A 13,162-nucleotide genomic window follows, 5' to 3' on the forward strand; every position below is an offset into this window, starting at 1 on the left:
CACACACACACACACACACTATTACCACCTTCCTATCCCTACATCAGATTCAGCATCATCCCTCTCTCCCTAGAGTATATGTGGTTAAGAGATGATCCCTAGATATAAGAGGTGCTTGGTAGCCAATGACATGGCATAAACTCCTCTCTCTGTGACAGCACCCATCCTGTGCAGAACCCTCAAGGAGGGCTTTGACAGTGACTTTTCTACTCCGAAAGCAAGCTTTCCAACAGCCTTGACTTTTTCTCAGTCTAACTTCCCATGTTTCTTGATTTTCAGGTTTGTGGGTAGACCTGGAAGCTACGTGTATGTGTTCGATGGATATCGTATGGAAGAGGCAAGTGTTGCATTTTTGTTTCAGATGATGCAACTGATACGTAGGGGCAACCACCCTCCTCAATCCTTCAATGTCAACGTGAACCTTATCCTCCTAATAGCATGGCTTCATTCCCACCCTCGTTTCCCTGAGCTCCACATGGTCTAATAGCTCCTTTCTTTGTCTTCCTTTCTCTCTTCACCACAGTGTGCTCCAGGAGGCTGCCTCATGGAGCTGTGTATCCAGCTCAGCATCATCATGTTGGGGAAGCAGTTGATCCAGAACAACATCTTTGAGATTGGAGTCCCGTATGTAATGGATTCTGTGCTCTCTGCTGTGGGTCCAGCCCAGTTATGGCAGATGTTTTATCAGAGTTTTCTTTAGCATGACTTTCAGTTAGTAGGATGCCCTGTCCCCTAATGGCTATATCAATAGCCCTGTTATGGCTATATGAATAGCCTCTGTACCCGAAGACACGATCCCTTCCACAAGTCTTATTCACCTATCTGATTTGGGATGTTTGAAGCTCAGAGAGATGAAGCACTTGATTGAGTAAGCAAAACCAGTAAATGGCAGAATAAGGAATCTGCTATCTTGACATAAAAGTGTTCAATATTTTTAGCGCTCTCTGTCCTTTTTTGTGAAAAAGCCAAAGACATTTAGTGTGATAGATGGAGATGACAATTTAAGATGTATTATTTTCTAAGGAATTGCAAAATACGTGATCTTTAAAAAGGAAGGATTAATGGCTTGGTGAAGCACAGATAGAGTTCCATGTTCATTACTCTCCCTTCCCACGTAGACAAATTTCGTAGAAGCAACTTTTAATATTAATTTTTGCATTGAGAATGTTATGGACATACAGACTGACTCACAGGCTTTGGACCTTTAGCATGACTTTCAGTTAGTTGGATGCCTGGTCCCCTTTAAGACTGTATTTTTTTTTTCTTTTTTATTAGTGAAACGACATGAGGTACAGTTGTAGATTTACAAGACTGTATTAATAGCCCTGAAAAGTAGGGGATGCAGCAAGTGGAAAACCTGCCTTTCAAGCAAAGGAAAATGGAGCCTTCTCTGTCTTTTACTTTTGTGGTTTTGTTGTTGATAAAGAGTCTTCTATTTGGGGGCAAAAGTTTAGCCAGACCGGAGCACAGAACCTGGGAACAGCAGAGATGATGAGTAATTGCTTTTGCAGGGTAGACCAATTCTATTTAACACAACAGAACAAAAAATGTAGACAGGCCCTGGGTTCTTTGCAACCCCCTTACAAGATGAAACTTACTGGGGTGCAATTATCAGAGAGTCCTCATAGTGCAAAGTGAAGATACTTCCACACTATGTGTCCTTCTTGGAGATTTTCTTCACACTTTATACTTAGTGCTCTGATCTGACAAGTTCTTTAGTAAAGAAACATGTCTGTTTTCCCTCTCCCAGCTATATTTTTTCATATTATTTGCCATTGTTCTTAGATGCAGACACTGGAATGTACTCTGCTCTATTTAACCAGCAAAGAAACTTAAAACTAATCCGTGGCTAACAGAATTGCCATTAAAAGAGATAGCCACTACAGAAATACCACTGCCTCTTCCATTTCTTGGGTTCATAATGTTCAGATGTTAAGGATGAGAATTGTTCACCAAATTATGCAAAAGGTGTCTATTGTATCCACAGAAAGTACAGTCTGAGTTTAATCAGTTGCCTTCACTGGCTTGGGTTGTTATAACAAAATTCCATTTTTGACTGAATAACTCAGACCAGTCATTGCCATGTCATAGTTCTGGAGGCTTTGAAGTGCAGGTCAAAGCAAATTCACTTCTTTATGAGGTCTCTCTTCCTGGCTTGCAAGAAGCTGGCATTTTGTACTAAACTTATGTGACCTCTTTCTGTGCCCTCGGAGGAGAGAGTTCTGGGTCTCATTCTCTTACATAAAGGTACTAATCTCTCTCAAGTGACCTTACTTTATGACCTCATCTAAACCCAACTACCTCCCAAAGGCCTTACCTTCTAATACAATCACACTGGGAGTGATGACCCAAACGCAACAATTTTAGAGTGCACACACTCTGTTTTAAAACTAGCTTCTCTAATACCTCTTCCCCCTTTTAATGGATGCATGAGATTGTGGAAGAAAAATACGTATGAAGTTGCTTTCGTCTTCTTTGCTTTGATTTTTTTTTAAGTTGGGGCAAGTAAAATAAGCTACCCATGCCTGGGTGTTGTCTTCTTTTTTTATTCCTTTTTGGGTCACACCAAACAATGCTCAGGGATTACTCCTGAGTCTGCACTCAGGAATCTCTCCTGGTGGTGCTTGGGGGATCATATGGGATGCTGGGAAACTAACTGGGTTGGCCCCATGCAAGGCAAGCATCCTACCTGCAGTGCTATCACTCCATCCCCCTGGGTGTTCTCTTTATGGTGCAAATGTCAAGGTCAGAAATTTTGAAGCAAAGAAATCTTCACGAGAAAAGATGTTTGTCTTGTATGTCTCAGAAGAAGGCTGCTACCATCATTGGTGATAAGATGGTCTGCTGTTATTTTGTTTAAGGAAACAATTTCTCTTGGGTGTGGATATCTTTTATGATAAGGAAAAGACAGGCTAGGTCTTATTAAAAATCCTCCTGACACAAGTTGTTCTACATATGGAGATGGAGATGGAGATGGTAAGACCCAGAGCAATATCCTGACTAAAGTCACGGGCATTCAAGTCAAAAATCAAAGTCAACCAAGAGCCCAGAATCCCCTTAAGCTGTTTTAAGGTCACTGTATCCAAGATTCCTTGAGTGGATCTGAACCATTACAGCAGATATGATCAATTCCTTTTTTCATGAAAAACTACCCCAGAGTCAGTGCTTTTACTGGGGTCCATAGCTGTCAAAAAGTTCCTAGAGAAAGCTAACCTTTTATCTCCTTCAGAAAACAAAAACTGGGGCTGGAGCGATAGCACAGTGGATAGGGAATTTGCCTTGCACACAGCCAACCCAGGTTTGAGTCCCAGCATCCCATATGGTACCCTGAGCACCGGGTGTGACCCAAAAAGAAAAAAAACAAGTAAACAAACAAACAAAAACCCCACAAAAATTTAAAAATAAAAACAAAACCCATTTTAATTGTGTCCTTCTTCAAGGAATGAGAATTCTCAACATTCCCTCAGAACAAGTTGCTACCCCCATTCTCAGAATGGTTTTAGCCTTTAATGAGGACCAGTTTTTAAGGTGATTTTGTTCCCCCACCATCACCACATGGCCAACCTCCAGTGACTCTTGGGCACCAATTTCTCGCAGAGGGGGATCATGAGGATGTTGTTTGGGCATCATGTGTCCCCTCTGCTTAGCCAACCTCCAATCACTCATCAGGAAATCATCAGTCTCAAGAGCTGCAGCCATCGGGAACTGTGCACCCCAGCCCAGCTTTCTGATTGAAAGTCACTCCATGATAGTAATCAAGCAAAGCTGGCAAGACACATGGTCCCTGTTCTCTAGGTTACCACCTCCAACTTGCCATCTCAGAAAAAGACCACATTTGTTATGGACACACATCCAGCAAATATACAGACCCATACAAGATGCAGTAGAGTCACATCTGGTCCCTTTGAAGCAATGAGATCAGCCCCCCACTGCTACAAAGGCGAGTCTCCATCCCCCTTCAGACATCTGGGAAGACACCTGTCCTTCCAGAACGTTGTTATTTTGTTCTGGATGGGATTGTATACAGCTTGTGGGCATGAGATGCCCATCTTTTCATCCCTGGACATCTGCTGTGCCACTTCATGCATTTGCTCTGAACCCAGGAGCCTTTCCTAGAGCATGAGTGATTCGCACACACTGGCATATGTTTGGACAGTGTGTTGGCATGTTCCCCACCCATCAGCTTCATCAGCTCGGCAACAGATGAAACCCACACATGGCTCTTTGCCTTGAGGGCTAAATTTTCTTGTGTATGTTTGATGTGTGTTTAATAGGCCACATTCTAATTGATGGCAATTGCGTGACAACTTGTAAGGCTGAGGACAAGTCACTCCCTGTGCGTCACAGTTCTCAGCTCTTTCTTGATGAAGAGTTTGGCATCATCAATTTTAAGGTTCTCTCACTTCATCCCCATGAACCCCTCTTCTACGAAAGGTAACTAACTGGCCTCCAAGGATGCTTCCAAGGATGACTTTTCTATTTCTGAAGACTTCTCTCTTTTTTATTTCTAGTCAACTGAGAAGAACATTTAGAACAGAATGATTTAGTTAAATTAAGGGCTATAGAGTTAAATTTCTTCCATTCAGCCCTGGGGTCTCTTAATAGCCTTTTATCTCCAAAGTTCTTCACAGTTCTATTAGCTGTATAGTGAGTTTGGTCACATGAAATCGCTGTGTTTATAAGGATTCCATACCCCACCTCTTACTCATAGTTCATGCTCAATAAATTAGGCTCATTCAATCTACAGGTCAAGTACTTGACAATCTCCTTTAGGTGGACATATTGGGAATTAAGAGATCAGTGAGAAAAAAGGCAAAAGAGGGGTCTTTCATAGTTGGGAAAGAAATAGTGGATACAGAGTAGTATAAATTATAAAACTTAGATCCAGGGGCCAGGCAAATAGTAGAGAGATTAAGGCACTTGTCTTGCATGCAACCAAGCCTAGTTCAATCCCTGACACCACATCGTTTCCTGAATATTTCTGAGAGTGAACCCTCAGAACCACTGGGTGTGAGTCAATATTCTCCCCCAAATATTAGACTCAACAATCTTTAATTCTCTAGAAGAGGATATTAGTGGTCTAACCAATCTGGATTTAAATCCAGGTACTACAATAGCCTAACTCTGTGTTCTCTGGAAAATTATTCTCAGAATATTTCTATCCAGCATGGTAATTTAAAGATACAGCCTGGATATAAATCAGTTCTCATGAAGAGTGGCTTTCTACTCTTTGACCCAGAAAACTAGTGAAAACTAGAGAAATATACTGAAGACCACAAAGGCAGAAATAAAAATGCTATTTATTATAAGAATATTTACACACCAATGTTTATAATAGGACTCTTACATGATCCAGGCATATGACATACGAACTGTCAATAACTGTTTTTTGCACACCAGCTTGAAAAGCTGCAGATGAACTCGGGTACAAGGTTGAAAACCTCAAATCTAGAATCCAGTTAGCTGTGTCTGTGAGTGCTGTTACTTTTCATCCTAAAAATGTTGCCAGTTCAGGGCGTGACTCTGAATAGGCCATCTGAGGAGCTGTTCTCTCCAGTTCCAGGTCAAATGTTTTTTTCTTTTTTTTATTAGTGAAACACCATGAGGTACAGTTATAGACTTACAAATTTTTGTGCTTGGGTTTCAATTATACAATGATCAAATACCCATCCCTCCACCAGCGCCCATCCTCCACCACCACGGGTTCCAGCATCCCTCCCACCTCCCCGTCCCCCCATCCCACCCTGCCTCTGTGGCAGGGCATTCCCCCTTGTTCTCTCTCTCTTCTTTTGGGTCCTGTGTTTTGCAACAGAGGCACTGAGTGGCAATCATGTTTGGTCTATAGTCTACTTTCAGCATGCTTCTCCCACCCTGGGAGGATCCTCCCAACCCCCTTTATTTGGTGCTCTCTTCTCTATCTGAGCTTCCTTTTCCCTTAGCACGTGTGGCTGGCCTCCAAGTCATGGAGCAAAATTCCTGGTACTAATCTCGGCCACACCTGGGTGTTAGTCTCCCATTTTGTTGCTTTATGTTCCCCAGATGAATGCAATCTTTTTGTGTCTATCCCGCTCTTTCTGACTCATTTCGCTTAACATGATACTTTCCATGTAGTACCACTTGTATGTGAATTTCATGACTTCATCTTTTCTAACAGCTGCATAGTACTCCATTGTGTAAATGTACCAAAGTTTCTTTAACCAGTCATCTGTTCTTGGGCACTCAGGTTTTTTCCAGATTCTGGCTATTGTAAGGAGTGCTGCAATGAACAAACAAGTGCAGATGTCACTTCGACTATACTTTTTTGCCTCTCTGGGATATATTCCCAGGAGTGGTATTGCTGGATCAAATGGGAGATCAAATTCTAATTTTTTGAGAATCATTCATACTGTTTTCCAAAAAGGTTGGACCAGTCGGCATTCCCACAAGCAGTGAAGGAGGGTCCCTTTCTTGCCACATCCGCGCCAGTATCGGTTGCTTTTGTTCTTTTGGATGTGGGCCAGTCTCTGTGGTGTGAGATGGTATCTCATTGTGGTTTTGATCTGCATCTCCCTGATGATTAATGATGTAAAGCATTTTCTCATGTGCCTTTTAGCCATTCAGATTTCTTCTTTATGAAAGCTTCTGTTCATTTCCTTGCCCCATTTTTTGATGGGGTTGGGTGCTTTCTTCTTGTGCAGTTCAACCAGTACCTTGTATATCCTTGATATCAACCCCTTGTTGGATGTGTATTGGGCTAATATCCTTTCTCATTCTGTAGACTGTCTTTGTATTTTGGTCACTGGTTTTTGTTCAAGGAGCTATTCTTACATATATTTTTTTTAATTTTTTATTAGTGAATCACTGTGGAGCCTACCTCAAAGTTTCTCCACAGGAGAGATAAATTTCTCAGCTTACTGGTCAGATTAGAGTTTAATTTTTTGTTTGTTTCATCGTCATCACACTAGGAAGTGTTCAGAGCTTACTTTTGGCTCTATGCTCAGGCATCACTCATGGTTTGACCCAGGGGACCCAATGAGGTGGTGCAGGGGGTCAACCCTAGATTGACTGTGCATGTGCAAAGCAAGTGCCCTATCTGCTGTGTTTCTGGCCTCTTTTAATAGATTTTTATTAAAGTAGCACTGTAGCACTGTCCTCCGGTTGTTCATCGATCTGCTCGAGTGGGCACCAGTAACGTCTACATTATAAGACTTGTTGTCACTGTTTTTGGCATATCGAATATGACATGGGGAGCTTGCTAGGTTTTGCTGTGAGGGTGAGATACTCTTGATAGCTTGCCAGGTTCTCTGAGAGGGACGAAGGAATTGAACCCGGGGCGGCTGAATGCAAGGCAAACGCCCTACGTGCTGTGCCATTGCTCCAGCCCTTGTGCTATTGCTCAAGCCCTTTATTAAATTATCACAGCTTAAAATATTACTGATATTACTATTTTATACCTATAGTGCTACTATGCCATGTCATGATATTACTGGTTTTTTTGGGGGGGGGTCACACCTGCCGATGCACAGGGGTTACTCCTGGCTCTGCACTCAGGAGTTACTTCTGGCGGTGCTCAGGGGACCATATGGGATGCTGGGAATCGAAGCTGGGTCGGCCGCGTGCAAAGCAAACGCTCTACCCGCTGTGTTATCTCTCCAGCCCCATGATATTACTGTTTTATACCTGCAGTACTATTATACCAAGTCCACTTGCAGCATGTCAAGCAAGGCCCCTCCCATTTTCTTTAAGGATTGTCCTAATGTCCCTCCAAGTTTCTTAGCAGCTTCAGATCACAATGATATTGATCATGCCTCAGGGTTTGTTTCCAATGGGAATTGGTTCATCTCTTTGTTTCTTCAAACTCCGCACAAGAGTAATATCATCATTTGTCTTTTTTCTTTTACTCACAGCATGTAACGTGTCTTCCTCCAGTTCTATCCAAATTGCAGCAGTCTGCAGTATTTCATCTTTTCCTATTACTGAAGAGTATTCTACAATTTATTTAGCCTCTTTGTCTATTATGTGAATAATACAGTGATGAAACTAAGTATGTGTATGTCCCTTTGAATTCATGTTTGTGTGTGTGTGTGTGTGTATGTGAGTAGATGCCCAGAAATAGGTTGAGATTAGACTTTTAGAAGCAGATGTATATCTGTATTTATGTTGATGATCATACTATATAAGAATATTTGTGGGAAAACGCATGGCAAGTTTACATAGTTATATAGATCATCTTCTGTATTCATTCTCTACTTCTGTAGCAATTTTCAAAGATTTTTCAAAGGAAATTTTTAAATATTAAAGATTATTTAATGGTCCTTAATTGTATGTATAGTAAGATATCCCAATCACAATTTTGAGACCTGGAAAACCTTACAATATCTTAGGGATCATGAGTGAGATTGCTTCTCAAATATTATTCCTTTGTGACCCAGCTTTAAAATTTCCCCCTTTAGAGAAAAGAGATATTGCAAGAGATAAAGTGCTTGTCCTGCATATACCAAGTGCTGGTTCCATCCCTGATACTACATGTGGTTCTCCAAGCACCACCAGTAGTGATCCCTGATCACAGTCTAGGAGTAATCCTTGATAACTTCTGGGTATGGCCCCAAAACCAAATGATAAAAATATAAAATAATTCACATTTATCCATCTACCTAAACTGTTCTTAGCATATTAATTTCCCCTAAACCTACCTTACTTTTTTTTATATATCCCCCTGCATTTCTGAAAATGAAAAATTCAAAACTCACCATAACCAGGAATGGCATATCACAGTAGAGAGAAATGTAACCAGAAGAAAGCAGATGAGACAGTCAGGGAATTTTGTCTCTGATTTGTCTTTGCTAAGAGGAAGACACACAAATTTGGGATTTGTTCCTAACATCAGATGAAGCTGGAGTTCCGTATCTTCTGCTGCAGAATGACTGAATGAGAGGGGAAGAAAAGAACTTTCTCAGCTAGGTCTCAAAGATCAAGGAATCTTTCAAAGATGTCACCTGGGAAGCTCATGGGATGCATCCTTTACTTGAAAACATTGGCTTAGAGCAGATTTATCCCCTTTTTAATCAGACACCGCAAGTCTTCCAAGAGGACTGTCCAACTGTTCTTAGGGATCTTCTTCTGTTCTTCTTTTGGCTTTCCCTAAATCTGTCAGGTGTCCAAAACACATTCCCTCAGATGTACAACACCTTTTAAGCCAGTGTTTTTCAAAGTGGACAATGCCCCACCCTGATCCATAGAGACCAGTAATAGCTTCTGCTACAATGGAGGGAGGGCAATGGAGACACTTTCTGTTTGTTCACTTACAGAATGCAGGTTTCTGGGGAATGCTCAGAAAGTTCCTATTTATTTATTCTGTTTTTTGTTTGTTTGTTGTTTTTGTTGTTGTTGTTGGTTTTTTGTTTTTTGGGTTTTTTTTTTTTTTTGCTTTTTGGGTCACACCTAGCGATGCTCAGGGGTTACTCCTGGCTCTGCACTATTTATTTCTTCTGAAAAGGATGCAGTACCCCACGTAAGTTAGGAAACCTTTGATCCAGGTAATCACCACCAGGCACTTTCAAGCTTTGGGTCCTAGAGATGGAAAACAAAAAGTTTCCAAGGGAGGCAGACAGTCACACTCGACCACTGGGCACTTTGCAGGCAGCTATGCCACTAACGAACCTGAGATCACAGATAAAGCTGGGTTTCGTGGTCTGGCCTTGAACGAGCTGCACTCACGCCACCTCAGCCTCCCAGAGGCTGGCCCAGTGTGGCAGATGTTCTCTAGAGAGAGCAGCTAGAGGGTTTCAGGGTGCTGGGCCCCAGAATCCTGCTCGGTACCAGCTTCTTGCAGTCCCGGGTGAGCACAGGCTGAATCTGAGCTGCACAATGATTAGAGCAGGGCTCAAAAGGATTTCCTCAGTGCTCCTCATTACCTCTCTAAGCCCCCACTTGCCTTTCTCATATGGCCTTGTTCTACTGAAACTGTGCCTTCAAACCCTGAAATCTTTGCCTTCACTCCACCCCAGCTCACTGCTTGAATTTTATCTCAAACATACCCTCAATATTTCTTGAAGCAGCAATAGACAATGGAGCCAGAGAGATTTTAGTACAGTAGTAAGACATTTGCCTCTGGGGCTGGAGCAATAGCACAGCAGGTAGGGCGTTTGCCTTGTATGCGGCCAACCCGGGTTCGATTCCCAGCACCCCATATGGTCCCTGAGCATCACCGGGAATAATTTCTGAGTGCAGAGTCAGGGGTAACCCCTGTGCATCGCTGGATGTGACCCAAAAAAGAAAAAAAAAGACACTTGCCTTGAATGTGGTCAACCTGGATCCATTTCCGGCACTCTATATGATTCCCCCTAGCACTGCCAAGGGTCAGTCCTGAGCACAAAGCCAGGTGTAGCCCCTTAATACTGTCAAATGTGGTCCAAGTCTCACCACCCATCTCAAAAATGTTGGAAATGGACCTTTACCATTTAGAGAGATGGGGTGGTTTTTGTTTTGGTTTGGTTTTTATTTTGGGGGCCAAACCCAGCGGTACTCAGGGCTTACTCTTCTGTGCTCAGGTACGTCTTGGCAGGCTTGGGGGACCATATAAGGTGCCAGGGATCAAAACCAGATTGGCTGCATGTGAAGTAAACACCCTACTCACTGTACTATCTTTCTGGCCCTGTGATGGGTTACTTTTGATTGTATGTGGATAGAGTAGAAAGATCAGGACTTTCCCTGGAAAATCCCCCCATGTGCACCTTCTTACTAAAAGCTCAAATTACACCTATCCAAATAGCCGCAATATACCCCTGACACAGCCAGTGTGGTTTTATAAACTTTATGCTTTTGGGGGTCCGGAGTGATAAATATTATATTTCAAGACATAAAACAGCCTCTCTTGAAGGCCCTCACAGGCCAATGAGGTCTGTCTCTTTCCCAAACACAGCAGATTCTGGCTGTGAACCAGAAGCTGAAGGAACAAATTTGAACCTTGTCAGGTGTCAGGGAAAGGAATACACAGCTCAGAAGTTGATGAGTTCCTCCTCATTGGCCCCATGAGGTCTGAGTTCTGCCTTCTTTCATGAAGCTCGAGACCTGTGAAGTGAGGGTCTGCAGGAATTCCAAGGGTGCAGAATCCAATGACAGGGAGGGCAGTCCAGGTGAGATCGACACTCATCCTGTCTTGGGGTGAGACCCCCACAACCCAGGCAGGAAATAGATAGGAACTTTCCAGACAGAATTCCCCAGACTTGTCATTAAAAGGGAATGGAGAAATCACAGACCAAAAGGCTAGAATTGGTGGGGGGTGGAGGGTGGAGGGACGGTGGTAAGATCAAAGGAGCTAGTTTAACAAGTGAGTGCATCATATGGCCAGTGGCCCATCTGTACATTATGCAATTTGCAGAATTCAAAAGAAGGCTTCTTCTTCTTCTTCTTCTTCTTCTTCTTCTTCTTCTTCTTCTTCTTCTTCTTCTTCTTCTTCTTCTTCTTCTTCTTCTTCTTCTTCTTCTTCTTCTTCTTCTTCCTTCTTTCTTCTTCCTCCTCCTCTTCCTCTTCCTCCTCCTCTTTTCTTCTTCTTCCTATTCTTATACTTCTTTTTCTTCTTCTGTCTCTTCTCTTCTCCTTCTTCTTCATTTTCCTCCTCTTCCTCCTCCTCTTTTTTCTTCTTCTTCCTACTCTTCTTCTTCTTCCTCTTCTCCTTCTCCTTCTTCCTCATCTTCTTCCTCCTCCTCTCTTCTTCTTCCTATTATTCTACTTTTTCTTCTTACTCTCCTTCCTCTTTTTCATATTCTTCTACTTCTTCATCTTCTTCCTCTTCTCCTTCTCCTCCTTCTTCTTCCTTCCTCTTCTTCCTCTTCCTCTCCTCCTGCTCCTACTCCTCCTTCATCTCTTTCTCCTCCTTCTCCTTCTCCTCCTTCTCCTCTTGTTCTCCTTCTCCCTCTCCCTCTCCTTCTTATTCACTTTCTCCTCTTTCTCCTCCTCCTTCTGCTCCTCCTTAGCCTCCTCTTCTCTTTCTCCTCCTCCTCCTTCTTCTCCTTCTCCTTCTCTGCCTTATCCTCCTCCTCCTCCTCCTTCTTCTCCTTCTACTTCTCTGCTGTATCCTCCTCCTTCTTCTCTTCCTCCTCTTCGTCCTCCTCCTGTTATTCCTCCTCCTCCTTCTCCTTACTCTTCTCTTCCTCCTCCTTCCTCTCCTCCTTGTCCACCTCCTCCTCTTCTTCCTCTCCTCTCCTTCCTCTCCTTCTCCTCCGACCTTTCCTTCTTCCTCATCCTTCTCCTCTTCTTCCTCCTCTTCCCAGAAGGACCATCCTCATCTGTCTCGTGTGATCCTCCACCCAAGATACCTCCTCTGCTCCATAAAGCTGTCTCTTGCCTATATGTTTTATCAAGCTGTCCCATCCCACTACCTACTTTGATGGGTTCCCAAAGAATCTTGCAGATTCTCAAAAGGATCTGGGGGGAATCATCCTTGATCCCTCATTTTCCTTCCCTTCCTAGGAAAGGTCCACCAGTTATTCTCCTAAGCATGTCTCGATCTGTCTGCTTCTCTTCTTGTCTATCTCTGACTGTCACCCCAGACTCTAACTTCTCCCCTTCCCTGTCCCCCAAACCTAGTGACTGGCCAAAGGCCCTCTTGACTAGGGCCTGCACGGTCTTTCCTCTCTCTTCTATGCTAAGCTCCAAGCATTTGCACTCTTTCCAGGCCCCTCTATGAGCCATTCTCACATCTGCCTTCGATGATGGCACATAGAATCCCCTCTGCTGAGTCCACACCTTCACTCTCACACTAGTACCTTTCTCAGACTGCTCCTGCATCATCTTTCTTCATTAAGATGATAGGGGCCAGAGATGTGGTACAGAAGATAGGTAGGGTGCTTGTCTTGCATTCAGCTGACCTGAGTTTAATCCCCAGCATACCATATGGTTCACTGAGTGTGACCCAACAACTCCCCCGCCCCACACACATATAACCTTATCTCATATGGGCACTGCCAGGAGTAATTCTCGAGTGCAGAGTCAGGAATAACCCCCAAACATCACCAGGTGTAGCCCCACACCAGGTGTGGCCCCAAGATAATGTAGTTCATACATTTTAGGGTTGAAATTACTTGTCCCCTGGGAAAACATTCTTGGTTTTAGATCAGGTTAGGTGTCTTTCCTTTCCATCCCCAACATCACCCAAACCTGCACCTTTATAATAGTTATCACG

The 13,162-nt window shown here is 43.1% G+C and overlaps 1 protein-coding gene across 1 annotated transcript in view; it reads left to right on the forward strand.

Moving 5' to 3' along the window:
* The window catches only part of ANO2 (anoctamin 2), a 393,938-nt gene that overhangs the window by 333,582 nt on the left and 47,194 nt on the right, over positions 1 to 13,162 (forward strand). The window contains exons 18-19 of the mRNA XM_056108654.1: positions 280 to 337; positions 524 to 624. Of these exons, the coding sequence (XP_055964629.1) occupies positions 280 to 337; positions 524 to 624 (159 nt within the window). The remainder of the gene's footprint in view (positions 1 to 279; positions 338 to 523; positions 625 to 13,162) is intronic.

This window comes from Sorex fumeus, unplaced genomic scaffold (assembly GCF_029834395.1).
Source record: "Sorex fumeus unplaced genomic scaffold, SorFum_2.1 ptg000231l, whole genome shotgun sequence".
Classification (NCBI taxonomy): Eukaryota; Metazoa; Chordata; class Mammalia; order Eulipotyphla; family Soricidae; genus Sorex; species Sorex fumeus.